General features: G+C 57.3%; 4 protein-coding genes across 5 annotated transcripts; 3 read left to right on the forward strand and 1 right to left on the reverse strand.

Annotated features, from left to right (window-relative positions):
• Positions 1 to 462: 462 nt before the first annotated feature.
• On the forward strand, positions 463 to 3,351 carry PLA2G10 (phospholipase A2 group X). The gene is made up of 4 exons (XM_070954929.1): positions 463 to 514; positions 1,688 to 1,847; positions 2,920 to 3,026; positions 3,203 to 3,351. Exons 1-4 carry the CDS (start codon positions 463 to 465, stop codon positions 3,349 to 3,351), a joined length of 468 nt encoding a protein of 155 aa, XP_070811030.1.
• Positions 3,352 to 4,077: 726 nt separating this feature from the next.
• Positions 4,078 to 8,592, reverse strand: BFAR (bifunctional apoptosis regulator). 2 transcript variants are annotated; one of them, XM_070954928.1, is made up of 8 exons: positions 8,518 to 8,592; positions 7,363 to 7,661; positions 6,641 to 6,842; positions 6,041 to 6,210; positions 5,620 to 5,764; positions 5,223 to 5,396; positions 4,867 to 5,069; positions 4,078 to 4,734 (listed from the first exon to the last, which is right to left on the reverse strand). In XM_070954928.1, exons 2-8 carry the CDS (start codon positions 7,605 to 7,607, stop codon positions 4,542 to 4,544), a joined length of 1,332 nt encoding a protein of 443 aa, XP_070811029.1. In that variant the 5' UTR covers positions 7,608 to 7,661; positions 8,518 to 8,592; the 3' UTR covers positions 4,078 to 4,541. The 2 variants fall into 2 exon arrangements, with proteins under 2 accessions (XP_070811029.1, XP_070811028.1); XM_070954927.1 differs by having other exon boundaries at positions 8,500 to 8,590.
• Positions 8,593 to 9,923: 1,331 nt separating this feature from the next.
• On the forward strand, positions 9,924 to 15,228 carry PTX4 (pentraxin 4). The gene is made up of 3 exons (XM_070955065.1): positions 9,924 to 10,067; positions 12,532 to 13,291; positions 13,877 to 15,228. The coding sequence occupies exons 1-3, from the start codon at positions 9,924 to 9,926 to the stop codon at positions 14,515 to 14,517; spliced, it is 1,545 nt and encodes a 514-aa protein (XP_070811166.1). The 3' UTR covers positions 14,518 to 15,228.
• An 859-nt stretch (positions 15,229 to 16,087) lies between these two features.
• Positions 16,088 to 26,361, forward strand: CLCN7 (chloride voltage-gated channel 7). Its single transcript, XM_070954866.1, has 25 exons — positions 16,088 to 16,220; positions 17,421 to 17,492; positions 17,578 to 17,649; positions 17,812 to 17,877; positions 18,413 to 18,545; positions 18,776 to 18,885; positions 18,968 to 19,048; positions 19,314 to 19,376; positions 19,687 to 19,770; positions 19,910 to 20,003; positions 20,165 to 20,229; positions 20,324 to 20,440; positions 20,739 to 20,793; positions 21,146 to 21,206; positions 21,306 to 21,444; positions 21,706 to 21,799; positions 22,041 to 22,210; positions 22,415 to 22,466; positions 22,770 to 22,897; positions 23,274 to 23,359; positions 23,561 to 23,693; positions 24,090 to 24,149; positions 24,962 to 25,138; positions 25,408 to 25,488; positions 25,607 to 26,361. Exons 1-25 carry the CDS (start codon positions 16,122 to 16,124, stop codon positions 25,691 to 25,693), a joined length of 2,379 nt encoding a protein of 792 aa, XP_070810967.1. The 5' UTR covers positions 16,088 to 16,121; the 3' UTR covers positions 25,694 to 26,361.
• The last annotated feature ends 137 nt before the right edge of the window (positions 26,362 to 26,498 follow it).

The raw sequence follows: 26,498 nt of genomic DNA on the forward strand, positions 1-26,498 counted from the left end.
CAAATCCCGCCTCCCTCCGAACATTAGCTGAGCCCCAAGAGAGGCTTGTCCAAGCCAGGGCAGGCGACCTTGGCGCTCGGGAAGCGCAGCCCTGCCGAGGGGAGAGAAGAGCGCTCGCGGCGACCTTCCGGTGGGGCTGGGGGCTCCGGCATCCCCGCAGACGGCCCGCTGCTCACCCCTCGCGCGCGCACGGCGGCGCCGGCCAGGAAGAGGCAGCGGGGGCGGGGGGGGCGGCCGCCAACGATCCCTGGGCGAGGTTGGGGAGCCCCGGAGGGCCCGGAGCTGCTCCGCCTGGGCTGTGGCGCGTGCGGGGCGGGCGCGGCCGGGCGCGTGGGCGGAGAACGGGATGGAGACCGGCGAGAGGCGGCGGCGGCAGAAGCTCAGCGCCGGGCTGGAGGGTGAGAAGCAGAGGCTCCTGAGGCGGCGCCTGGACGGGACGGACGTCTCCCCGGTTTGCAGCTGATGGCCCCGCCGCTGCTGCTGGCGCTGCTGCTGCTGTTGGCGGCGCGGACCGGTGAGTTGGCGGCGAGACCGCTTTCTCCGCGGGGTTCCCCTCCTCACTCCCGGCGGCCCTAATGAGGGATCTTAGCCTTGTGTGAACCCATTCGTCAGCTGAATCCAGGGTGTGGGTTAGTTCGGTAACCAGGTTAAGGGGAGGGTTGGTGGCCTCCAAGTTAGCCTTGACTCCTGGCCATTGCCTGAATTGGTCCCCGCAGCTTCCTTGGCCAGGTGGTTTGGAAATGGTTTGCCATGGCCTCCTTCCTAGGGCCCAGAGGGAGGGACTGGCCCAAAGTCATCCCGCTGGACCTCTGCCGGTGTCTAGATTAGAACCCGTGTCTCCCGGTTTCTGGTTCAGGATGGAGAAGATCTGGGGGACGCTGGGTTGCCTCTCCCTGCACTGATTCAGCTGGATGCTGAGTGGGAGAAACCGGGAGCAGCAGAGAGATCTCACCCTCCACAGAATTGGGGGCAGGCCCAGCATAAGAGGGGAGCTGCCAGAGAAAGAGACCCTGCTGCTTTGGGGGGATTGCCTTGGACGCCGCCCCCTGTGATGGGTGGGTGTCATTTGAGGTATTGTGGTTCCTGTGGATTTGCAAGAGTGGTGTCAGCCTTGTGAGGTCAACAGACGATCCATTTCTACTCTATTGTAAAGCTACATTGACAAATCTTTTTTGCCAGCAACCCTGACCGCCCCCCCCCCACTCGCCAAGGAGGCAGCTCCTCTTTTTATGCTGTTTTACCTGATGCCCTAAAGCAAAGAGGGAAATCAGAAGAGGCAGTTACAACTTCCAAATGCCCAGCGAGAAGGCTGGTGGCAGAGGGCTCATGTTAATACCCCAGGAAGCTGTGTGTGTGGGGGAGGGGGGGCGCATTCCCATGCTCCTGCTTGAACCCTGGCCAGCCCACCTTGAAAACAGCCCTGGGTGTCTCCTGGGACCCCTGCTGCTGGAGGTTAGGCTTCTTGGGGGGGGCTCAGATCTTTGGGTGGGTCCTATTTTGGGGCACCTCCATTAAAGAGAGAGGTTCTCCTTGTGTATAAATATCTTCCCTCCCCCTCCAAGTGTGTTGCTGGGGGCTGCTAGACAGCTTTATTGGAATCCCCCCCACACACATAACTAGGAGCAGAGTCAGCTTGCCACCAGAGCTGCCCTCCTGATGCCGCGCTTTCCTTCCTCCCCCATTACAGGACACCCTTTGGGCAAGGCCCCATCCCGGCCCCGCAGAGGAATCCTCCAGCTGGCCGGGATGATCCAGTGCACCACAGGCCGAACTCCCGTGGCCTACATTCGTTACGGATGTTACTGTGGCTGGGGAGGCCATGGCTGGCCCAAGGACCAGGTCGACTGGTAAGTGCCCCCATCGGCTTCTTGCCCCGTGGCTGGCGAGGGCTCTGCTTCTCAGCCTTGGAACCCTGGGATAGAGGAACTGGGCGCTCCTCCTTGGGGAGCCGAGTTAAAAAGCGAAACCTGCTTGTAAGGTATGGAAGATCTGCACAATAAGAGTGTGCACAGATGGAGGGATTCTGGGAAGCGGCTGAGCTCACGCCTGCATCTGAAAGTGCCAACGTGGAAGGCACTGAGAGGCTCCGGAGATGCCATGCCACCCTCCTCACACCACATCCTGCCATCGCTATAAACTAAACTCAAAATAGAAGCTTCCCCAAAGGACAATATTTAGCTGTACTGTATTTTAAGCAGTTGGAGATGCACATTCTGCGGCTTCCACTAGTTTGGCAGCATGAGACCTGTGCTTCAGTCGTGAAGGTCAAGCGCAGCCAGGAGTGACGGATACATTTTGGCCAGGAAATGTGTTTTCTTTGGTTGGTGTTTTGCCCCACATCCTGGCTGATGTGGGCCAGCTGCCCATCTTCATTTTTAACGGCATGGCTACAGTCAAGCTGGCACCGGCTTCACTTCAAATTAAGGTGCCGCAGCATCATCACCTCATGTAGACCTGGGGGGCTCGGACGGCCTCTGGGCACTCCCCCTGGCTGGCTGCCTTAGTGGGCATCTGGGATTCGCCCTTGAATGGGATGCCTCCAAATCCAGCTCAGCTATAAATTATTCAGGATTATTTGGGGTGACTAAAGTGAAGTTGAAAGTGACAGCACTGGGGAATTGGGGAAAGAGCCCCGCCTGCGCTTTTTGCACAGAAGCCATTTCAGGTGAGAGGACGTGACACGAGGAAGGAGGCCTGGAGCTCCAACTGTCCAGAAGAGCAGTAATTAATTCTTCAAAAGTTGTCTTTGCCACACACAACCCATCTACATTAAAGATATAAAAATGACCCATCTACCTGAGTAAGCACTGTTACCTATTGCAGTAAACCCAGCCTCCCCTCCTGGTCAGCAGGCTGAGAGGGGAGGGGGCGGGTGAGCGGGCTCACCTAGGCTCAGTGGGATTCCTCTGATTCTGCCAGGTGCTGCTTTAAGCACGACTGTTGTTACGGAAAAGCTGAGGAGGAGAACTGCGCCCCCAAGACGCGGAGGTACCCCTGGGAGTGCAAGGACAGCAAAGCCAAGTGTGGTGAGTTCCCCCAGAGAAAAGAGGCCTCGGGGTGTCTCGGCAGGAAGACAGGCCAGATCCCTCCCCCCCCCTTCCAGGCCCCACAGTCAACCTACTTGGAAAGCTGCATTTCAAAGCTTCAGGTGGCGACTCCCAAAGTTGGCTTCACTGCTTGTTGGTCTCTTTTCCTTTTGCAGATGACATTGAAGACAAGTGCCAAAAGATGGCTTGTGAGTGTGACCGCAACGCAGCCAAGTGCCTGGCAAAAGCCCCCTACAATGTGATGTATTTGTTCTGGCCAGACACCCGGTGTGAAGAGAAGAGCCCCGGGTGCCCAGACGACTGACGCTGCCCTCGCACGGCTTCCCTGGCTGTCCGCCTTCCGATTCAGGACCTGAGCTACTACTTCCTCTCGGATGGCCTGGCCTCATCTTGCTGCAGGGACTCAGCACCGGAAAAGTCTGCGGGCAGTTCTGGGGTCTCATTTCCAGGATGTCACCCAACTCACTTCGGGATGCAGAGTTTTGCACTAACGAGTGATGGCATGTGGGAATGAGGCTGGGCAGCCAGGATGGTCAGAAAAAAGGCAACCTAGCCCTTAGAGGGAAAGTGGGAGGAGATGGGAGAGAACTTGGAGGACTTGTAAGATTGGTGTCAGCCATGCAAGTAGATTAGAGTGGAAACACAACCAGGTGGGCTATTTCTACTTTATTGTAAAGCTGCATTAACAGAATCTTGCAAATCCAAAAGTCCAAATCTCTCCCCGTCTCCTTTACAGTCCACAAAACTCGGGGTGAGGGGTGGGGGGGCTCTTCTGACCCACTCGTCCCTCCCCTGATCATTCCCACATTCCATTACTATACAGAAAGCAAGAGCATGCAGGGTGGCAAGGGAGGGCATAGAAGAGAACTGATTTAATGAACATCCCAAAGTTAAGTTCAACTCCCGTCATCACAGCCATTGATGGGCACCAGGCAGCCATGACACCTGCCATGGTGCAGCCCAGCCTACCTCAAAATCTAAACAAGAAAGGGAAGGAGGGAATATTAGGTGAAAAAACAACTATCACTACTTTTAGAAAAGATTATTTAATTTGTAAAAATGTTCTATGCAAATTTAAAGATCGTATTGATACAAATGCAGGGTCAAATGTCATTTATAGGGGCATCACATTTAACATAAAGATTCACCAGAGATTTAACACAGAGCAACACAGAGGAAATTTAGACACAGAGAAACCAATTCACCTACTTACACGCAAGGGCTCCTTTTCCAAAGAGTTTGCAGCAACCTCGGCTTTAGTCGGTTCAAAGAGAGATTTTGGATTATGCAAATATGACATCTTCTTTGTTCCAAGGAAAAAGTGCCTCTTGCTCCTGAAAAGAGAGTGGGGGACGCAAGGAGCTGCAAAACTAGACTGTTCAGCTATCCATGGAGGAAGATCGGCTGAATTTGGAAGTGCAGAAAGACAGGGCTGGCCCTCTCAGCATCCAGACCGGGAGCGCAGGTGGGGTGGGGTGTCCGGGGCCCTCTGCCTCACAGGACTTGGGTTTCCAGGCGACGGACTTCCTTCACTACAAGGTCTATGTTAATGATTGGGTTGAAGTACAAAGCCCAGTAAAAGAGGCAATTGCAGGCGAACTGGGGAATAACTGGCCAGAAAATGGCCATCAGGAATCCCTGGGTTGACATTTTCCAGAAATGGCTCCACATCCGGTAGGGAATTCTCCTGAAAAAGGAGGAGAGGAAGAGAGAGAACAGGGTGAATATCTGGGTTTGGCAGCCTTGAGATTCTCCCAAACGATATCCTGGGTCCTTCACAGGCCTCCCCCCTTGGCCAGGAGAGGGACAAGGGACTCACTTCAGCTCCCGTCTCGACCAGAGCCGCCAGAAGGAGAACAGCTCCAGCACGGAAAGCAGCATGGCGTTCACGATGATGAAGCGGGAGGTCCAGTAATGGGTCTCCAGCCAGTCCCAAGCGAACTCAGCCAGCAGCTGATAGGGCAGGAAAGCAAACTTCACCAGGAATTCCCGCCACTGTTTCCACACCGGGTCCTTGTGGTCCTGCAGAGACAGAAGACTACCACCAGCTGCCTTGCTACCCTCTTGGGAGGGCGTCAGCAGTGCCGGAGCAACAGCTGGAAGCGCAGAGACCCCTTGCCAGGGCACGAGGGCCACCCACTTCTAAGGCTGAAGTGCCTGGGACTCCAGACTTACGTGCAGTTTTGCAATCACATCTTCAAACTCCTGGGCCTCCGACACGGGGCAGACGGTGTGGATGAAGGGCAGGAAGGTGTCGCTGTAATCCGACAGGTACAAGTACAGCATGGTGAGCCGAGGGGAGCTCTTCAAGGCGTAGAGCAGGAACAGTGACCTCCCGGGCTGCACTGCCTGCAAGGCAAGGGACCTTTGTGGAGGAAGGGCTTTGCTCTGCCACCTGCCGGCCTCTCCCAGGCACGATGCTGCTTGTTAGACCCTGGTGTAAGATGTGAGGAAAGACCCCCGTCTGAGGAAGGTGAAGAGGCCGGGGCTGCTGGCCTTTGGTCTTGGTCCTCTGGATCAGCGGCAGAGAGAAAAGACCAGCAGCTCCTGTGGCCCTGCAGCACACACTCACTTTGTACTCCCAGAGGTTTTGGGGTGGCTTCACCCCCAGCATCTTCACCCGCTCGAGTTCCATCGCAATGGCTTTTCTGTGGCTGCTGTTCTCCACCTGGTAAGGAGCCTGTCTGAGTTCTTCATCAGTCAGCGTCAGAAGCAGCCTGCAAGACAAACCATTCAGGCCAGGGCACCCGCTACCTGGCTCCAGCACTGCAAAGCCCAAAAGTCTCCATCAGGAAACTGTCTTAAGAAGCCACATTTTCCCCCAAAGCAAAGCGAAACTGCCTGCTCTAAAAGAAGGAGGCAGCAGTCAGTCCCCTCTGACTCCCAAGCAGGCCATGAACATTTGTCCCCATTTGCATATGCTCAGGGAATGACAGGCAAGGGTTTGTGTTCAAATCCTCCCACCCTCTCTCCACCCAAACATTTGGATTCACCTTCCATTCACCCTCTCCTGCAGGAACTTCTCCCTGTAGAGGGATGTCCAGGGCCCCAGCTGCCCAAGCCAGTGGGCCACCTCCTCTGCAGTCCATTTGGCCACAGGCTTGTGGACCAGCAGGCTGTCCTCTGACTCCCGGCTGCTCCAGTGATAGCCCAGCAAAACCACCTAAGAGACCAATCGAGAACATCTGAGGCTAGGCTGGGGAGTGCTTAGAACAACCACAATAGGCATCATGTTCAAAGGCTAGTCTAGACAAGCCATCCGTGCCTGGTGCAAGCCACGTTGTTTTCAATAAGCCACACGTGGCCAGTTCTCTGGGATAAGATGGCATGAGAGGCCAGCCAGCCACAGCTCCCTCCCTTCAGCTTCACTCCCCAAGCGCCAAAAAGAGTGGCAGGACAGGGTTGGCCCAGCTCTTAGAAATTGGGCAGGCAGCCAAGCCCCCTCCCTTGTTCCCATTCAGGCAGTAAGAAACCCCACCGGAAGCTCAGCCTCCCTCGCAGATCCTGCTCAGCTCCACTGCTCAAACAAAGCCTCCTCCCCTCCCCGTGGTGTGGTGGCAGTGCTTGTGAAAAATGTTCTCAGGGAGTCGTACCGCCACGCAGGTCAATGCAGTCAGGACACCGGAGAAGAAGCCTCCTCCAGGTGGGTTCACCCTCCCAACACTGGGGGCCACCGTGGGCTGGTCGCTCCCATACTTCTGAAAAGCAGCTAGACTTTGCGTTGCCTCGTGGTTTTGCAGGATGTCGTCTTTGCGCTGTTCAATGGCAGTTGGGAACAGCTTTTCAACGGCATTCCTGGAAGGGGAAAAACTGCTTGAGGTGACAGGTGGCCGTGTGCCCCGTTAAGATGAGCCAGCTTGTCAATTTCTGGAACAGCCTTTTCTAACTTGCAGCGAGAGACACGTCCAGGGCATCCCCTGAGTCAGGCCTGCCCAAATCCTCCAACAGGAATCACTTGCTGGTCCTCCCAGCAATCCTTGTTTGTCTCTCCCCTCCTTGCAGAGGGTTGGGGAAGGAAGACCAGTCTGCCCTCAGAGGGAGTAATGTGACATCAGGTTGGCTTCCTACCAGGGCCGCACCTTGCTAAAAGGAGCAGAGGCAAATAGGCCAAAGGACGCTGTTCAGTCCCTCCCTCCTGATGTGCCCAAAGGTGCAGTTGGGGAGGCACTGAGGCTCCTGGCCAGAGCAGAGAAACAAGCCCCATCTTCAAGCCTCCATGCCTCCCCCCATGCACCGGCTTCTGGATGCCTTGCGACCACCGCTTGGGTCTTGGCCCGGCAACCGGGAAGGGCAAAGCTGGCAGGGCAACGGTCACCTGAGGAGGATGTTGACCTTTGGGAACCCTTCCCATTTCTCCCGGCACTCTGGACACTCGTTCTTCTTGGAAGACATCCACCATAATGCCAGGCAGTGCCGACAGAAACTGTGCCCGCAGTTCAAGGTGGTGGGGTTGATGAGAATGTCGTAGCAGCAGTGACAAGAGAACTCGCTGACCGAGATCCGCCGGCTGATCCCTGGTGCATCCAGCCTCTCCGCTGATGAAGGAAGGCTCTCCTCCATGTCCTTTGCGGTGGCTGACAGAGGCGGCCTCACATTCTCCAGCCCTGAGGGCAACTGGAAGAGGGCAAAAGAGGCCCCTTTAGTTCCTATCCAGAGACAGGAATTGTGTGTCTCCTGGAGAAGATCTTAGCAGCTCCTGAAATGCTTTCTAGATATCATTTATTAAGTTAATCAGCACTATCATTTGGGGCAATTTAGATTCAGTTTACATGTTGACTATTACCAGTTTTGCCTTCCTTCTGGGTAGAAATGGAAAAATACTAACTACGCAGCATAAGCATTATAATGCATGACCAACATCCTTGTGGAACTGTGTCTTGATTTAAAGCAATAGGACAAAAAGCCAAAGAGGGGATATTGCTGAGACCCTGAGCATGTGAAGGAAAGGTGGGATTGCTTTGTAATAAAACCAGGGGTGAAATGCTCCCAGTTCAGATCGCCCGATCCGGTAGCGTTGGAGGCAGGTGGTTCGGAGAACCGGTAGCAAAAATCCCTACCACCACCCCTCCCCCTTTGGCCAGCTGAGCCACGCAATCATCAGAGGCTTTTTTATTTTTAAAAGCATTTTTTCTACAACCTGTTTGGCCGAAAAAATGCTTTTAAAAGTTAAAAAGAAAGCCTCTGATGATCGCGCGGCTCAGCTGGAATCATCAGAGGCTTTTAAAAACATTTTTTCTTTAGCCGAAGAGGTTGTAGAAAAAATTGTTTTAAAAGTTAAGAAAAAAAAAAGTTGGCCATGCCCACTCAAGTCATATTAACCCCCCCACCAAGCCACACCTACAGAACCTGTAGTAACAAATTTTACATTTCACCACTGAATAAAACCCCAATTCTGACAATCAATAAACACATGGCTTTTTTCTTACTGCAGTGCAAACATCCTATACCTCACCTGTGGTGAAGAACACACCTGGCACCTTTGTGGCTACTTCAGCAGCGCAAATCAGTCTCGGAAAGTAGCTCCTCTCTATCTGCAATCGACCATTTATCCTCAGCAAATCTATTGAGAGCAGAGAATCGGACCTCGAGGAGAAGCTGCCTTTGGCTCCTTTTCCTACAAAGTGGAATTAAAGCGGAGCTCCCTTCTCACCCTCCCAGGCCCGCCTGGAACGGGAGGGAATATTCGGGGGGCCGGTTCTGCAGCATTTGGGGAAGGAAGGCATCAAGGGCGGCCCTTGTTTGTGGTCGAGGCAGGGAGAAAATTCAGTTTTGTTCATGCTGGAGATTGTTACACCCCCCCCCCCCTTCACGCACACAAACCTGGAGGGGTCGGCAGGCAACGAGAGCAACAACACTGAGTCACGGGCAAGTCGAGCGTCCCGCTTCAGAGGCAGTCTACCTCTCCCCACACTTGCAGCCCCTTCCGCCCAGCCACTCAGACCGCCCCCCCCGCCCCCCACGGTCAGCCTCAGGGCAGCTGCTCCACCTCGCAGGGCGGGGAAGCCCCTCCGCACCGCAGGACCTTCCTGGGAGGCGCCCCGGGCAATTCGGGCTGCGGGGGGAGGGAGCCTCCGGAGGCTGGGGCAGTCTACCTGGGCATGCGAGCGGGGACGGGAGGAGAGGTGCAGCGACGCGAAACCACGGGGCGGGGAAATTGGCGTCGACAATCCCGAGAACGGCCACCCCCCACCCCCTCAGCGCGTCCAGGAGGGCGACGGGGGTCCCGGGGCGCATCTCACTCACCGGGGGGGGCCGCGGAACCCCTCTGACAGCCACTTCCGCCTGCGCATGCGTGCTGCCCGTGCCGTCTCATGCCTAGATGGGGAATGCGCCTGCGCGAAAGCCAAACACGGACCCGCCACAGCGCCCCCTGCCGCTCATTCCTGGGCAGCGGGGCTCTGGGCGGGGAGGAAGAGCTGCTAACAGCCCTGCGAGGTAGTCCAGGCTCAGAAGGGCCGCGGCTTCCACACAGGGTGGTCTTTCGGGGCGGCGTCTGGCTCCGCGGCAGGGAGGGGAGTTTTTCCGCCGCTTTGCCGGGCAGGGTCTCTCTGCGGACAGCTGCCTCCTGCGGCCCCGGGGATGTTCCTTGGGGGGCCTCCCGGATTGGGTTGTCCCCGCCCCGTCCGAACTGACTCGTTCGACCTGTCCTGCCCGGCCCCAACAGCCCTCAGCGCGGCGCAGTACCGCGTGGCCTCCCGTCCTTTTCCTGGGCTGGGATCGCGCTCCCTCTGCCCCTCCCTCTCTCCCTCCCTCTCTCCCTCCTGCGGCGGAGCTAAAGTGGGCTCCGGGGTCCCGGCGGGTCTCTGGTCTATTCCGGGCACAGCCAGGCTCTCCTGCCAGCCAGCCAGCCAGCCAGCGCAGGCTCGTCTCTCTGGGATGCGCAACGGCTTCGGGATGCGGGCGGCGGCGGGGGTCGTGTCAGTAGCCCTGGTCCTGGCGACCGCCTGTCTGCGGGGCGCCCTGATGCAGTCCGAGCCAAGGCGGCCCTTCTTCGAGCGGCTCCGGCGCCTGGAAGCCCAGGTGAGCCGCTCCGCTCCCTCCTTCCCGTCTCTGTCCGGGGTCGGAGCGTGAGCGGGCAGGGGCGGCGGGCAAGGGGATCCCCTTTCCTGTCCAGATGGGAGTCCACGGGGAAGCCCCCGAGTTTATTCCCCTTCTGGCCCCCGAAATGCAGACGGGCCGGGCAGCCTCACCCCCCCCCCCCGGGGGGAGGATTGTACGGCCGCTCTCCCTGTCCTTCTCTTTAGGTAGACTTTCTGCTTTGCTTTGATCTCCTGAAACAAGACAGCGACTCATCCGGGGGTTCCTGCTCTCTCGGGCGAAGCTCCTGTTTTGAGAGTTGAGGGTCACCTTATCCCGGAGATATTTTCAAGGAGATCACCTGTACAAAAGGACAGTAAAATCGGGCAAGAATGTTGGGAGCAGGAAAAGGCGGCACTGTTGAACTCGGCTGCCAGATTTGATTTTGCGAGTTTATTATGTGGTACTTATTCTGCTATCCAAGCTCTCCTTTGTTTAACCTGCAACAAATAAGCGATCTAAGCCCATCGGGTCCCTTAAGGAGGCTGCTTCTGTTCTTGAGTCCCAACATCCTGGGGAGGGGGAAGGGGAGGGGGGATTCCAGCCAGATTCAGCTGGATACAGAAGGAGGGGGGGGGGGTCCCCAGAAGGAAAAAAGGCAGCCTGGAGATGCAAGAATAAATAAAGTGATGGAATCGTTTCAGGGAAAATAAAGGAGGGGATGCAGCTCAGAAAAGGTCCCGATTTTACAGGTCCCAACAGACAACAATGTGTGGGGGGGGCGGGCGGAGGTTGCCAATCCTCATCCTTGGGTTCCTTGGCCTCTGCAGCAAGGGAGACAGTGAGGGCTGGGGATACTCAAAAGCCCACATCCCCTGGTGGCTCCCTCCCTCGGAACCACCCAGCTCCTCAGGTCATGTTTCGCTGCAAAAGTTAGTAGCAACAGCTGGTGTTGTGATATTTAAGCCTTTCAGGTTTTGCCAGAGGCCATTTTAGGCTAAGATTAGCCACAGATAGTGGCCCAGCAAAATATATTTCTACATTTTTTGATGGATTTAAAGATAAAGTTATTTTGTGAAAGTCTTTCCTGGCTTTGGACTTTCTTGCCAGCCTGGGCCTCCAGAATCTTGTATTGCAACTCCCATCAAGCACCGCCAGAGTCTCCGCTCCCCATGAGAGCTAGGGCTCCACATTTAGAAGAGCTGGCTGAGGGAGAGTAGTCAGAGCGAAGGAATTAATATAGATTGCCACAAATAGCCTGACCATTTCAGAAGACAAGAAAATAATCTCAGGTCATCTCAAAACTGTAAAACAATGAAATATTTGTCACCCGAAATAGCAAAATAAGCACATCGATTGTTAATAGTTACACTTGTCAACCATTTTCAGTTAGCACTATAAATAATTGTACTTGTTATTGTAAAAATATCACTTCCTAAATATAGTTGAGATTACTCAGTAGCTCCAAGGAAGCTGGTGGAAAAATATAATGCTGTATTTTGGTCCAAAGATCTGGCCGCTGGCAAGTGTCCTTATGCAGTGAAATGTCTAAATGCTTTATAAAAACTTTCTATATAAGCTCAACACCATCGGTATCTATTGGAAGCACACACACACACACACACACACACACACACACCGCTTTGTTCCATTTTTGGGACCCTGACTTGGTCCTTTTGCTTAGCTCTCAGAGGGCATCTTGAGCAGTGCTTGAAGCCATAGTCCCACCTCTGGACGCATTCAGAAGTGCATGTTTCTAATGCTGTCGGGTGCCCTAGAGTGAAGCTGCAAAGCCAGGCAGGAAAAGGTGCCTTCAGTCCTGGGGTTTTGCCCCCTTTCTCTCTGGTGGGTGTTTGTTGCAGGGATGCCAGGGACACCAAATGAAGGTTCTTGGTGCTTCATAACCCATCATGCCCATGCCTTTACGGGGAAGGAGAGAGTCCCGCTTGCCTTCTCCCCACCCAGGGGTCGGATTCAGCCGGTTCGGGCAAACCAGATGCTAATTTTACATCTGGTTTGCTGAACCGATAATTGCAAGGACTGGCTGACCCCTCCCTCCCTCCCAGGAGTCTCCAGGCAGCCTGTTTTGGAGGTGTGGTAAGTGCAGAGTCGCGCGAAGGCTCTGGGAGGGCGAACAATGGGCCTCCCGGAAGTACCAGAAGTCTGGAAATGGGTTTGTTTCTGGCCTCCGGAGGGCCTCCGGAGCCCGGAGGAGACTGTTTTCACCCTCCCGGTGGCTCGAGAAAAGCCTACGGAGCCTGGGGAGGGCAAGAACACCCCCCCACCATGGTACAGGGGGCTGAGTAGGCCACGCCCTCATAGCCATGCCCATCCAGCAACTGGGCAAAGAACTGGTTGCTAACATTTTTCAATCCACCCCTGCCCCCACTCATTTCCCAATGCTACTCTCCTGGCCCTCCCCTCTGCCTTCAGCTTTGAGGGGCCTGACTAGACTCCTGTTTCACAGTTCCGACAGTTTCAGGAGTTCACCCTGACGCGCCTTCAGGAGACAGAAGAGAACTACAATCTTTCTCACAACCTCCACACCAAGATGGACCAATTGCTGCAGAAGCATGAGAGCCTGCAGCTGATGGCCAACGGGTCCCGGGCTTCCACCCAGGAGGAGCTGCATCGCTTGCAGACTTGGGTGAAGAAGCTGGAGAGGAACGACAAGAAGCAAGCACTGAGGATCCGAGCTCTGGAAGAGGGCTGGCAGGAGACGCAGCAAAAGCAGGAGGAGCAGCAGCTGGAGAGCCGCCTGTCCAACCTCACCCAGGAGCTTGAGAGGCACCGGGAGGACTTCCGGGACATGGCTGTCCACCAGCAGAGCCTGCAGAAGACACTGCAGAGCCTGCAGGATGCCCTCCGCAGCCAGGGAAGCAAGCTGGGCAGCATTGAGCAGAGGCTGAACAGCTTTAAGCAGAAGGAGGCACTGCCCAGTCCTTGGACCGCAGCCCATCGCTTCAGGCCGGAGAAAGCATCGCAGGCGGCTGGAGGGCAGAGCCCCACCTTGAAGAAGCTGCGCGCCAAGCATCGCCAGCCGGGGGGCCGCCTGGAAGCCCTGGCCGAGAGGGGCTCCCTTCTGAGCCAGGCGGCTTCCCCCCTGCAGGTGGATCCGGGCCCAGCCTCTTCACCTGAGCAGCAGACCCTCGCAGAACAGTCCCCTGGCCCGGCCAAAGTCCCTGTGGAGGAGAAGCCTCCAGGAGGGCCTCGGAAGCCAGGGGCAAGTAGGTATAGAGGGAGGATGTGCTGATGCATGAATGCTGTGAGCCTCCTTAAGCTCCAATGCAGTGGCCTTTCTCGGCCTTAAAATGTGCTGGAGGCTCATCTGGCCGAAGGTCACCCTTCAGCTCCCTGTAGCGGGAGCCAAGTGGGTTCCGTAGGTGGGATTGAGCTTTCCTTCTGGAGACACACTTGTGTGGATTTTAGAAGCTGCCGCTGCTGCTGCTTACTTCTGCCTGTGTTGAACTTGGAGGTGCTTTGGCATTGTACTTTGCTCTTTGTATTTTATCTGCTGTACTGGTTTTCAACATTGTCTGGGCCCCGAGTGACCTGCACGCTTTAGACTAGAAATCTTCAATGTAACTATCACTATCTGGATGTAAAATTCCAAATTGGAGCCCCAAGCTGTGGTGGGCTAGAGCTGCAACCAGCTGTGTGCATGAAATCCCCTCAACACTTTTGGTCTGTCTGCTTCCCAGACTCACCCCGTTATTTCCAGGCTCCGTAGCTCAGGCATGAGGCAGCAGTCTGCCCACAGGAGCCCCCAGGTCATTCCTGGCAGCCACCCCACTGCTCTTTCTTCCTTGCAGGGTGCAACGTGGGCGCCATGCTGGTCTTCCCCAACGCCTCCACTGAGAACTTCGCAGCCTTCCAGCCCAACCTGCAGACTAGCTTGCTGGAGCTGAGCCTCTGCAGCTGGGTTAGGACCAGCGCCCGTTACCTGGGCACCATCCTGTCTTACGCCACAGAGGAGAACGACAACAAGCTGGTGCTCCATGGCAGGGATGCTGCCCCACGCAACTCCATCCATTTCGTGATTGGAGACCCCGCTTTCCGGGAGCTGCCGGTGGGAGCCGTCTTGGATGGCAGGTGGCACCATGTCTGCGTCATCTGGTCCTCCCTCCAGGGGCGCTACTGGTTCTACCTGGACCGAAGGCTGGCCTCCCTGGGCTCCAACTTTCGGAAGGGCTACGAGATTCCATCCCAAGGGTCACTCCTCCTCGGCCAGGAGCAAGACACGCTTGGTGGAGGGTTTGAATCCTCTGAATCATTCGTGGGGCTCCTGGCAGGCTTTGCCATGTGGGGCCGAGCACTGCTGCCTGGGGAGGTCTCCAGCATCGCTCTTGGAGAAGGCCTGCCCCGTGGAACAGTGCTCACCTTGGCCAATGTCTCCATGCTCAGCGGTTCTGTGCAGAAGGTGGACTGCACCTGCCTTGAGCACTGCCTGTGACCCCCTCCCTGGAAGTCTCAGAGGTTGTTCGCCATCCCTGCTTTGTGCCCCCCCCCCACTGGATATTTTCTAGAGAAGGGACCCTGCCAAAAGGACTGGGGTCATCCTGATGGCAGCAGCTGAAACCCCAAAGCTTCTCCAGTTCTCCCTTCGAAAAATCTATTCAAGCCCCAAAACAGGATTGGCACCTCTGTATAGTATTTCCTGATTAATCCCAGGATGGTCTTCATCCCACCTGTTTCAGCTGGGGGAGTTTCCCCTGCTCTGCCTCACCTCAGGCCCTTTGACCCTGGAACCCAAGACTGACTGGCCTCTCTTCAGTAACTCATGCCACCCAGCTGGGAGTTGGGTAGTGGGCCTGGGGCAGGATGGCTGGCACATTGGCCCAAGTCACTGAGCCAGCGCCCTCTGCTCAGACAGCAGCATCAGGTGCCAGATTACACCAACTGCACAACTGGGTCCAAGCATTGCCGATTTCTGGGATATTTGTGCAGAGGAAGGGGCCTGTTCTTCATTACTCTGCCTGGTGTCCAGATTCTTCCTTCTGGCCTAGGGGAGGGTTGACAAAAAAAGAAAAATCTTCACGTGCCATTTTCATAAAATTCTTTTTTAAAAAAACCATGGTGGGTTTTGTTGTTAAAGTATATTAGTTTCCCCCAAGATGAGGGTTCCTTCTTGCATTTCGGAAGCCAATCCTGGCTCCCTGCCTTTCTTAGCTTGTGTAATGCATTGGAGCAAATAGTTTCATTTCATGGTTTTGACTTGAAACAATAAATATTTATTCAAGACCTTGGACATTCCACTCTTTCTATCAGATAAGTAAAAAATATTCATTGTGATGGCGTTTAAAAATTTGAATTTCTCTCCTTTTTTTAAATGAAAAAAAGGCAGATTGAATGCTGGAGAACAGGGATCACTCTGCCAGCTCCGTCCGAGGGGCCAGCCCTGAAAGAGCCGCTCCTTCCAAAAGGTCCATTCCCCGCAACGCCCCATATCTCGTTTTCCCGTCAAAAACCACCACCGCGGAAGGGGCATCTCCCCGTCCGTATAGGGCGGGCGGGCGGGCGGGCGGGCGAGCACGAGGGAACCCGGGCGGTCTCCTCCCCTCCCTGGCAAAAGCTGCGGCGAGGAGTCCGGGAGACCCCAGTCCAGCCCCGGCTCCCGTGGCCTCCTGGGGGGAAGGGGAGGGGAGGCGGCTCCTCCGGGCCCCCAGCCTGGGAAAGCCCGGTCCGGCGTGGCGGTGAGCAAGCAGCGCCTGACCCTGAGTCCGCCCGCGCCCGGCCCCGGTCTCCCCTGCAGGGACGGCGCCTCGCCAGCTGCGAGCCGCCGGAGGGGCGGCCCGGGTGGCGGCCTGGCCGGGCGCTGGCTCGGAACCGGCTGCGGGTCGCTGGGCGCCCCCCGAGGAACGAGCATCCCGACGTGCTGGGAACGGCGCCGGGGCGCGAGGCAAGCACGGCGGAGGCGGGCGGCACCAGGACTCCATCCCCCGTGATGCTCCGGGGCGGGCGAGGCGGCGGATCACGTGTCTCGCCAGCTGCGGCAGGTCACATGACCGCCGCTCGCTCGCTCGCTCGCTCTCGAGTCGGCCGGCCTGCGGAGCGGCGATGGCGAACGTGGCGACCCGGGTGTCGTGGTCTGGCCGGGAGGGAGAGGCCGAGGGCCGGGGCGAGACTACGCCGCTGCTGAACGGCACGGGCGGGCAGGTGAGGCTGGCGGAGCCCCCGCGGACTGGGAGAAGCCCGAGGGAATCTGAGCCTTCGGGAGCGTTTCATAAGATTTCTGAGCAAGTGCAGAGTGCCTTTCCTACCCGTACAGGAAAAGGCGCAGCCCTGGGCCCGGGGTCCTTGGGGCTCAGCGAGGACTACAGCTACAGCCGGCCTCCAAGCCCTGGCATCCAAAGCGGGTGGCCGGGCACTCTTGGGCCTCTTGCTCTGAGCTCTGGGCTCCAGGAGGGGGAAAGCGGCTGGTGCGCCTGGAAGTTGAAGGCGTGAGAAAGTGGCGCTGAACAGGCTCCGGGGGCGGCGGCCCGGGGCAGACTGCTAAGGTCCTGTTTTGATGCCCGTTGGCGATCCAGTGGGGCTCCTGGAATCCCTCCCAGGCCTGTTGCCTGGGCCCAATCAGACAGCGCTTGGGGACGTTGTTCACGGGGATCTTTTGTGCCACTCTCTTGGATGAGGGGTTTGTTTCTGGAGGGACCCCAAGTGGCGGCTGGCACAGACAACCCTTTGCCCATCAGCTTTGTGGCAATCTGTGGACAGTTTCTGACAGCTGTCCTCCTATTTTGGCTATTTTTCAACATGTTGACACCACCAACACACAACAGTTTACACGAAACAGTCTCTCTATTGCCTAAAATATTGCTTTAAATTCGAAACATTTAAATCTGCCTCTCCTGCATCTTTCAGTCACAGCCAAAGCAGGCCACTTGTTGGAAACTGCCCACGGATTGCCACAAAGTTGATGGGCAAAGGGCTGTCTCTGCCAGCCACCTCTTGGGGCCCCTCCTCCTCATCCAAGAGAGTGGCACAAATGCTCCCCAGGAACAGCTGGGATCCCGATGCGCCCAAGCGCTGCCTGATTGGGCACAGGCAACAGGCCTGTGGTGGCTTTGTGAATCCATTCCCCCCCCCCCCCGTGACTTTTCTGCTCTTCCTTCCTCTTGTGTTCCTCCCTCCTCCCCGAGTGCAGCAGAATGAGGCTTTTCATTCCCTGCTGGAACGTCACACGCTCAGAGCTGGAGACGGAAATTTAATCATTGTTCATGCAGCCACGTGCTGTTGATGAAACAGCCCCGCTGCCTGCAGAGCTGTTGGGCTTCCCAGAGATAAAGCGTGTTTGCTCTGAATCCTTCCAGCCCCAAAAAGAACTGGGGAGCTCAAGCAAGACAGTTTTTGTTTCTGCAGCTGAGCCCTTCTTCATCTTCCTCACGATTTGGGCGCCTGAGCAATGTGGATCTTGGGGACCACGAGAGCACGGTGAGCAAGCCTCCTGGTGGGAGGTGTGGGGGCAGCAGCATGGGGCTAAGTCCAGGGGTCTTGATTGAATTCTGGCTCCTCGCAGGAAACGGAAGCCCCTCGGTCCCTCCCCAGCGAGATTCCACACAACAACAAGCTTCTCTCCCTCAAATACGAAGTGAGTTGCCCTGTTCATCCTGGGAAGGGCCTGGTTTGGGGTTGGGATCACTGTGGAAAGGGAGCCCTTCTTCCAGTGAGCCGGAGGCAAAGCTGGCACTATGCAGCTGGGTGGGGGTGCCCGCTTCCCCTGAAGTGGTCTCCGTCTTTTGGCCCCCTGCAGAGCTTGGACTATGACAACTGTGAGAACCAGCTCTTCTTGGAAGAGGAGAAGAGAATTAACCACACGGTGAGTCCGTCTCTCCTGGGCATCCCAGCTGGTGCTCTTGGACCTCTCCTCTCTGGGGCAAACCCTTTGTGCATCTGAAGAACCTCAAGGGGAAAGCAGTGGACCCTCTCCCTGCTGCAGCCACAGCTCCCAGGTGCTCTTTCCCTTTGGGAGTGGGGGCGGTTCTCCCTGGCTTCCTAATGTGTTGTTCTCAGCTGCTCCTGTGGCTGAGCCTGAAAAGGGGCTTCTGGCAACCAAATGTAGCTTTGAATGCTGGGCCCCCAGTTCTCATCAGCTCTGCCAGGAATGAGGGAGGGTGCAGAGGGATGGGCCAAGCCTTGAAAGTGTGTGAGGTGGGGAGCCCACCCGCATAGAACAAGGAGGGTGACCTTGGTTTGCCCACATTAAGGGCTTGCAGGTAAGACCAATATCAGATTTAGAACCTTGCTTTGCCAGTTGCCATGCCGCCTTCTGGGCCACAGCGCAGCAAGCATCAAAGCCTGACTGAGAAAGGGGGGGGGCGGCCTGGGCTCTGATCACCTCCCCCATTATACAGGCATTCCGAACAGTGGAAATTCAGCGCTGGTTCATCTGTGCCATGATCGGCATCCTGACCGGCTTGGTCGCCTGCTTCATTGACATCACGGTCGAGACCTTAGCAGGGCTCAAGTACAAGCTGGTGAAGGGCAGTATCCTTCAGGGGCGCAGGGCGGTTTCTAGCCTGGCCATCCAAGGGATTCTGTGGGGGAATTCAGCTCTGCCCGGCATTGGCATCCTCTTCCGGGATGTTCCCCTCCCCTCCCCCTCCGCCCCTCCCCCCAGGTCTGTAAAAGTGGATGCCAAAGTAAAAACCAAGTCATCCCGATAGGAGGAGCCTAATCAGCATCCAGGTGGTTTTCCTAAGCTTTTTTTTGCCCAGATATTGACAAATTCACAGAGACGGGACGCCTCTCCTTCTCTCTGCTCCTCTGGGCCACTGTGAACGCAGGCTTTGTGATGGCCGGTTCCATCATTGTCGCATTTCTGGAGGTGAGGCTTGGCTTGGCTTGGCTTGCGTACGTCCTCCGTAGCGGCAGTTGGGCCGCCATGACCGAGTGCTTTGCCTTTGCAGCCCGTGGCTGCCGGCAGCGGAATTCCTCAGATCAAGTGCTACCTGAATGGAGTCAAGATCCCCCACGTGGTTCGGCTGAAGGTCAGGGGCGTGCGGTTGTGTTGCGTTGTGGTTCTTCGTAAAGGCGCACACCGACTGACTCTGCTTTGATGAGGGAGGGTTGTCGCGTGGCGTTCCTTCTGACTTGGGGGCTTCAGCAGCCAAGCAGCAGCGAGTCAGGGAGGAGCGTCCCTTTTGGGGTGCAGAAATGCTTCTGGCAAGGGTTGGGGTCTTTGGGGACCAGGGAGATTATTGTGGAGTCTGGCACCCCCACTGACTTGTGGCCTCCTGTGTGCTCTCGTTGCAGACCCTGATGGTTAAAGTCTGTGGTGTGATCTTCTCCGTGGTTGGAGGCCTGGCAGTGGGGAAGGTAAAGGAGGAGGGGAGGAGCTGCCCTACTGATTTGATACCAGGGGGTTCTGGGAAACAGTCTTCCTGCCGCCTCCTTCCTCCAACAACTCAAGTGTGGCACTGGATGAACTGATGCCTGCCTTCGGGCCAGACAGCCCCACGCGGGACGGGGGAATTGGCTAAGAGGAGCGTGATGGATGCCAGGCTGCTGATTTGGGTGGAGCAGCAAGAGAGGATGGGCATTCCCAACTAGAGAGAGACACTTCCCTTGCCCAGGGTCCACCCCCTTGTCCAAAAGCCTCTTTGACCCCTCTGCCCTCTGCTTCCAGGAAGGGCCGATGATCCACTCGGGGGCTGTCATTGCAGCTGGCATTTCTCAAGGGCGCTCAACTTCCTTGAAGAGGGACTTCAGGGTCAGTAGCTTTGCGCCCCCCCCCAAGATCTGGGTGGGATCTGGCCTTCGGGGGAGGGGGGCGCTTGGGAGTTTCATCCGGCAGGAGAGGAAAGGCGTGTCCTACTTGCACACAAACTCCTTATTTTGTTGGCCTGCAGATCTTTGAGTATTTCCGGAGGGATACGGAGAAGCGGGATTTTGTCTCGGCCGGAGCTGCCGCTGGCGTCTCGGCTGCCTTTGGGGCCCCTGTTGGTAAAGCCCCTTCCTTCTCCCTCCCTGAGCCTCTCTTTGGCAAAGATGGGGTCCCTCTCCGGATGCCTAGGAAGAGCAGAGCTGGGCAGGGTGAGGGCCACAGGGCTCCTACCCTGGGGAATGGGTGGCTGCTCACCCGTGCCCCCTCCCCTCCTCCACAGGTGGGGTCCTCTTCAGCTTGGAAGAAGGCGCTTCCTTTTGGAACCAGTTCCTGACCTGGCGGATTGTAAGTGCTGGGGAGGGGAGGGGGCTGCGTCCAGTGGTCCAGCCCCCCCAAGGGTCTTGCTGCTGCCCGTCTCCTCTCCTCTTTCCCCCTGCAGTTCTTCGCCTCCATGATCTCCACCTTCACCCTCAACTCCATTCTCAGCGTCTACAAGGGCAATCCCCTGGACCTCTCCAGCCCCGGCCTCATCAACTTCGGCAGGTTTGATTCCGAGGTAGGGCCCCCATCCAGTCATTCCCACCCAGCTGGAGCTGCCTGGTCTCCCTTGGTTTTGGGGAAAGAGATGCCGGGGCAGTGGGTTGGTGGTGTGTTTGCGAAATGGAGTCAGTGGCGGAGCCCTTGAGCTTCATTGGCAAAGGCTGGGCTGTTGCTGCTGCCCCTCAGGTGGGTGGAGGGGTGGACGGAGGAGCCTATGCTGGGGGGGAGAGGCAGTGCCAGGCAGCTGTTGGGTTCTTGAGCACAGACTCTCCCCAGTATTCCTGGCATTCATACCTCTCTGTTCCCTGTTTCAGAAAATGGGGTACACGTTCCAAGAAATCCCCATCTTCATCTTCATTGGTGTGTTGGGTAAGAAACCCAAGAGAATGAGGGTGGCTGCATCCACCACTTGGGCACTGGGCACCGGCGGGCCTCTTGGGGAAGAAGTCCCACCGGCGATGGGTCTGTGCCACCCTGTACAGCCTGTGGAGTCCTCAGCAAATACGTGGACCGTTAGTGCTGCTCTTTCCCCTGCAGTCTCCCCTCTCCTGCCGTTCTCCCTGAGTCTGCGTGGCTGATCTGCGTTGCTGAGCCCCGCAGACGTGATGTGGATTCAGCTGGGAAGAGGGGACCCTGGGATCCCCAGATTCTGCAGAGGCAGGGCGCCAGAGCCCTTGCAGTGCCCCTTTCCTGACCCGCCTCTGTCTCCCTCCTGCTGCAGGGGGGATCCTTGGCGCCATGTTCAATGCTCTGAACTATTGGCTGACAATGTTCCGGATCAGGTGAGATCCTGGCGGGGCTCAGCCCCCGAGTCTGTCCTCTCGGCGGCCCTGTTCCATCCAGCCCCCGGCTGACCTGCGCTTTGTCCCTGCGTTCCCCAGGTACATCCACCGCCCGTGCCTGCAGGTGATTGAGGCCGTGCTGGTGGGGGCCGTGACGGCAGCGATTGCATTTGTCCTCATCTACAGTTCTACAGACTGCCAGCCTCTCCAGGACAACAGCATGGCCTACCCGCTGCAGGTAGAGGATGGGGGGTGGGCTTTTGAGCCGGAAGGAGTTGAGCCCTGTTGCTGAAGGGCCCAGGCTTGGGGGTCAACCAGAGGGCAAACAGCAAGCAGGATGGGAGTTTTAAACACAAGGGGATGGGTGGGAGGGAAGTGTGGCCACGGGTTCCATGCATCCCCTTCGGTTCTGAGGCTCCACCAGAATACGATGCTTCTGCTTTTCCCCGTTACGACAGTAACAAGCTTCTCCTCTTCCTCCCCGTTTCCTTTTCACCAGCTCTTTTGCCCTGATGGGCAGTACAACTCAATGGCCGCTGCCTTCTTCAACACCCCTGAGAAGAGTGTGGTCCGCCTCTTCCACGACCCTCCAGGTCAGCTGCCTCTGCTGCCACACAGATGTGGTTGGGCTCAGCAGGGCTTAACTATGGCACAAGGAGCTGCCTCTGCTGGCTGCAGTGATGCCTTGAGCCACAATTTATCAGCCACGGCGGCTGCTTGGAGTGGCCTTCTTAGTCTTCTGCAACTGACCAGCCATCAGGGTTTTACCGTGGCCCAGCTCACCCCTCCCCCCACTTCTCTTGGTCTGAAGGGTCTTCTCTCTCCCTCCCCCAGGCACCTACGACCCCATGACCTTGGGCTTGTTCACCCTGGTGTATTTCTTCTTGGCCTGCTGGACCTACGGGCTGACCGTGTCCGCGGGCGTCTTCATCCCTTCCCTGCTGATCGGCGCTGCCTGGGGCCGCCTCTTCGGAATTTCCTTGTCCTACATTCCCAATGGTTTGGTAAGCCTGGGGCTCCTTTCCCCACAGACCCGGGAGAATGTGGAGGGTCTGGGGCTCAGCGAGTTTCCTTGCAGGGGCCATCTGGAGCCCAGGATGTGGGTCTGGGCTGCTTTGTGCTGATCCTGAGGTCAGTCCCCTCCCCCGCACTATGGGGGCTCGTGGGATCCCATCTGCCCCACTGCCTGCTTTTTCTCTGGCTTCCAGATCAGGGCCGATCCAGGGAAGTATGCCCTGATGGGAGCTGCAGCACAGCTGGGTGAGTATGGAAGAGTTGAGCCCCTTTCCAAGGCCTCCATGGGGGGAGGGGGGCTGGCTGGTCTTCAGCAGAGTCCAGTTCTATTGTGCATTGGTGGGGGTGGGGGCGGGGGGGAGGTTGGTACCTTTGGGAGGAGCAGAGCCAGGCCGGGAGGCTCAATCTGGGTGGGAAAATGGCTCTGGACAAGGTGGCGCCTTCCTGGCTGTTTGGGCTCCTGGTGGGCAAAATGACAGTCGTGCCTGACAAGGCAGCAGGGCCTCTTCCTGGAGGAGGAAGAAGTGCCAGCATGGGCTCTTGTTCCAGGGGGGATCGTGAGGATGACGCTGAGTTTGACTGTGATCATGATGGAGGCCACGGGCAACGTCACCTACGGGTTCCCCATCATGCTGGTCCTGATGACGTCCAAGATTGTGGGGGACTTCTTTGCGGAGGTGAGAGGCTGCCCCCCGAAGGGCTCCGGCGGGAGGTCAAGAGACCCAGCAGCATTTTATCCTGAGGACTGCCCATGGCAGCTGGGAGAGCACCACCCTCAAGACCACCTTGGCATGACTCAGGCCAGATGGGATCTTCTGTGACTCAGTTTCCCCTCCCGACTGCCAGCCCAGACTTTCCAGCGTCTGTCTGGCAGGACTGTCATCGCACCCTGTGTGGTCCCCCTCCTGCAGAAAGAATTATCCTGGAAAGTTTGGGGAGCGTCTGCCAGGAACACCCGGGGTCCCTCTGTTTGTGGACCCCGACCCATCCCCCTTTGTGGGCTCAGGGTTTCTCTCACCCATTTTCAACCCCCCTTCCCCCCCCCAATTACAGGGCTTGTATGATATGCACATCCAGCTCCAGAGCGTCCCCTTCTTGCACTGGGAGGCACCGGTCACTTCGCACTCGTTCACAGCCACGTAAGTTGACCAGCTGGCACCTGCTGGGCTCCCTCCAGGTCTGAGTAGGGAAGGGGCGCTGGAAGAGACCAGTGGGGGAGGGAGGCCCCCTCCCGCCTCCCTGATGGGCAAGGGCCTCTTCCCCGGGTTCCTGGTGGGAACCTTGCCCTCTTGCATCCCAACGGTTGCCCTTGGGCTGAGTCTGGGCTCCCCTCCCTCCAGCCAGGTGATGAGCACCCCGGTCACCTGCCTGCGGCAGAGCGAGAAAGTGGGGACCGTCGTGGATATCCTCAGTGACGTGGCTTCCAATCACAATGGCTTCCCCGTAGTCGAGAGCAGCCCTGGCAGCAACCAGGTGGGAAAGTGGCCGGCATGGGCTGGCACCCCAGTTAGGCAGAGGATTGGGGGCCTGGCTGAAACCCCAGGGAGCTGCTGTTGTTGTGACAGGCAGGGCTTGCTGCTGGCAGGATGGTTTAAGTCTCTTTTCCCCCCAGATTTGGAGATTTGTCTCCAAAGGGCCTTCTCAGACATTTTAACCGAAAGCAGCATTTGGCATAAAAGAGTGCGGGGGGGGGGAAGAGGGGGTTGTAGGAGCAACCATGGAGCAGCAGAGCCCTCAGTGCCAGATGGTGCCCAGCATCTGCTGAGGGTTGAGCCAGGATGAGCCTCTCTTCTCTCCGGACCTCCCCATTGTTGGAGTGGGAACAACCCCAATTTCTGCAGTGACCCAGGAAAGCCTCTCTCATTGCAGACGATGGGCCTGCGGGGCCTGATCCTGCGCTCTCAGCTGATTGTGCTCCTGAAGCACAAGGTAGGTGTGCGCTGGGTCGGGGGAGCAGGGGGTCTGGCCGATGGGAGGTCAGGCCGAGCAGGTGGGAGCCAACGGGGCTTGGTGTTGTGACCCAGGCCCACGTAGTTAATATTAAATGCAAAACAGTTCCAAAAAACAGATTTTATTAAAACAGCTTAACTCATTCTCAGCTTATTCCAAATTAAATGAAAGCAAAGTCCTCAAAACACCATTCTTCAGTTTATCTCTGACCTTGGGATAATTAGGCAAACTGCCAAAGGCTTTTCTTGGCAACAGTTCAGGAACAGAAGACGCTGACAAGAGGTCAAGAGCAGTTGCTGGTCTTTTAACCCTTATGGGAGGGGCCAACTATCTCTTGGCCCTACTCCTGAGTTGTCCTCTCTGCTTTAGCTGCTCTTGCCTTCTGGCAGCTCTTCTCATATGTGCACTAGGAACAGGCTCCTCCTATTCCTCTGCCTCTCTACTGTCAGCCCCTGGAGGCTCCAAAGACTGCGCCTCACTCCCCAATGGTCCTGGCCCCATCTCTGCCTCCGACGCAGAGTCCTCATCCGGGCCTTCCCCAGTCTCCAGGACTGGCTCATGTTCTTCCTCAGCCTCATTGCTGTCCAACTCAGCTGCCAGCTCCGCAGGCTGCTGGCGGACCACAACACTTGGGAAGCATGCATGTTGGGACAGGGAACAGGCTGCCCGACCAGCCACCCGAGCCAGGCTTTCGGGGGACCTCCAGGCCATTATTAGGAGGGGAGCTGGTCGGCGTCCTGTGGCCTGGGCCAAGTGGGGTGGCCCCCAGGATGCTTCCCATCTCCTTGCAGGTCTTTGTGGAGCGGGCCAGCCTGTCTCTGCGGCAGCGGCGGCTGAAGCTGAAAGACTTCCGGGACGCCTACCCTCGCTTCCCCCCCATCCAGTCCATCCACGTCTCCCAGGACGAGCGTGAGTGCATGATGGACCTGACCGAGTTCATGAACCCCTCGCCCTACACTGTGCCACAGGTAAAGGGGCCCGGAGGGCATTGGGGGCTTCCCTAGTGGAAGGCGATGGCCAGGCGTGGCAGCTGGAGGGGCATCTCACTTCTGGGCCCAAGCTGGCCCATTTAGCTGCAGGGGCAGCAGGCTCAAGGGACGAGGTCTGCTTCTGGGTGGCTGCACGCTGCTGGAGGGGAAGGGTTGGGTGGATGGACCCAGCCCGCCAGCCAGAGGGGGCGCAGTCCTCCTCCATGCCTTGGCTCCCTCCGCCTGACCGGCCTGGGTTCCCATTGCAGGAGGCCTCCCTCCCGAGGGTTTTCAAGCTCTTCCGAGCCCTGGGCTTGCGCCACCTGGTGGTCGTGGACAATCAGAACCAGGTAGTGGTCCTTCGGGGGTGGGAAGAGTAGGGGTTCTCTTGCAGGGAGCGGCTCCTCCAGCTGATGAGGGGGGGCCTGCTTGCCTAGCCTGAGCATATGCGCCCCTCTTGCCTTGCAGGTGGTGGGGCTGGTCACGCGGAAGGACTTGGCCCGCTATCGGCTGGGGAAGAAGGGCATCGAGGAGATGCTCTTGGCCAAGACGTGACTTTGCTGGGCTGCTCAGGACTCGAGTGGTGCGCTGGAGCCCTCCAGCACACAGGCCCCAAACTGCACCCCTGGCTGCGCCCGCCTCCCCATGGCCCTTTTCACTGCTCTGCGCGGGGTGGGGGGGTGTAGAGAGAGCTGGGGGGCCCAGAGAGTGGCGACGGCAGGCAGACCTGCTGCAACCTGGACTTGGTGTGTCTTTTGTGTGTCTTTCACGCATTCATGAGTTCTTGCCAGGCTTTCCTTAGCCCATCACTCACCGACTGTGCCTTCCAATCCCCTCCTCCGGCAGGAACTAAACAGGCCCAGAGCCTGTCTGCTTCCCTTCTCCCTTCCCTCCAGCAAGGAGGGGGCCTGGGGAGTGAGGTGTGTCACCTGAGACTTGCTCTTTTCCAGCTTCTCTGTGGTTGAAAGGGACCAAGCGAGGCCAGCCTTGTCCCCCCCCCCCCCCGTGTCCACTGCTGGCCCCCCAAGATGTCCAGAGAGCATTCGGTTGGATGTGGGGGGGGCTTCTTCTGTTGGGCCGACCAGCAGCCCTTTTCCCGAGGCTTTCATTTTATCTTTTTTTCTGCCCTGTGAAGCCTCAAAGCTTTGCTGTCTTCTACAGCATGCGCCACTGTACCTCAAAAGTCCTTTTTTGTGCTGAAATAAAAATGAATTAGGTTTTTCTCCCTCTGCTCTTGGTTTTTCTTATTGCCCTGGCTGTGCCACCCATGGAGTGAAGAGGGGTTGGGGCACGAGAGAAAGGGAGCCAGAACAAAATGGCGTCTGGTGAGGAAGTTGGAGGCAGGAAGGATGTGTGAAGC

Source organism: Pituophis catenifer, unplaced genomic scaffold (genome assembly GCF_029215685.1).
Source record: "Pituophis catenifer annectens isolate HBS135680 unplaced genomic scaffold, rPitCat1.0.hap2 SCAF_16, whole genome shotgun sequence".
In the NCBI taxonomy this organism is placed as follows: domain Eukaryota; kingdom Metazoa; phylum Chordata; class Lepidosauria; order Squamata; family Colubridae; genus Pituophis; species Pituophis catenifer.

What these genes read in the sequence shown, in the direction of transcription:
- PLA2G10 (XM_070954929.1), top strand. Translation starts at nt 463, where the DNA reads ATGGCCCCGCCGCTGCTGCTGGCGCTGCTGCTGCTGTTGGCGGCGCGG. An exon ending in GCTGTTGGCGGCGCGGACCG is followed by an intron (nt 515 to 1,687) that starts GTGAGTTGGCGG and finishes CCCCCATTACAG; the next exon opens with GACACCCTTTGGGCAAGGCC. An exon ending in CCCAAGGACCAGGTCGACTG is followed by an intron (nt 1,848 to 2,919) that starts GTAAGTGCCCCC and finishes TGATTCTGCCAG; the next exon opens with GTGCTGCTTTAAGCACGACT.
- BFAR (XM_070954928.1), bottom strand. Translation starts at nt 7,607, where the DNA reads ATGGAGGAGAGCCTTCCTTCATCAGCGGAGAGGCTGGATGCACCAGGG. An exon ending in CTGCATTGACCTGCGTGGCG is followed by an intron (nt 6,211 to 6,640) that starts GTACGACTCCCT and finishes TTGGTCTCTTAG; the next exon opens with GTGGTTTTGCTGGGCTATCA. An exon ending in CAGGAGAGGGTGAATGGAAG is followed by an intron (nt 5,765 to 6,040) that starts GTGAATCCAAAT and finishes TTTGTCTTGCAG; the next exon opens with GCTGCTTCTGACGCTGACTG.
- CLCN7 (XM_070954866.1), top strand. Translation starts at nt 16,122, where the DNA reads ATGGCGAACGTGGCGACCCGGGTGTCGTGGTCTGGCCGGGAGGGAGAG. An exon ending in TTGGGGACCACGAGAGCACG is followed by an intron (nt 17,493 to 17,577) that starts GTGAGCAAGCCT and finishes GGCTCCTCGCAG; the next exon opens with GAAACGGAAGCCCCTCGGTC. An exon ending in GGGAGCTGCAGCACAGCTGG is followed by an intron (nt 22,467 to 22,769) that starts GTGAGTATGGAA and finishes CTCTTGTTCCAG; the next exon opens with GGGGGATCGTGAGGATGACG.
- PTX4 (XM_070955065.1), top strand. Translation starts at nt 9,924, where the DNA reads ATGCGCAACGGCTTCGGGATGCGGGCGGCGGCGGGGGTCGTGTCAGTA. An exon ending in TCCGGCGCCTGGAAGCCCAG is followed by an intron (nt 10,068 to 12,531) that starts GTGAGCCGCTCC and finishes CCTGTTTCACAG; the next exon opens with TTCCGACAGTTTCAGGAGTT. An exon ending in GCCTCGGAAGCCAGGGGCAA is followed by an intron (nt 13,292 to 13,876) that starts GTAGGTATAGAG and finishes TCTTCCTTGCAG; the next exon opens with GGTGCAACGTGGGCGCCATG.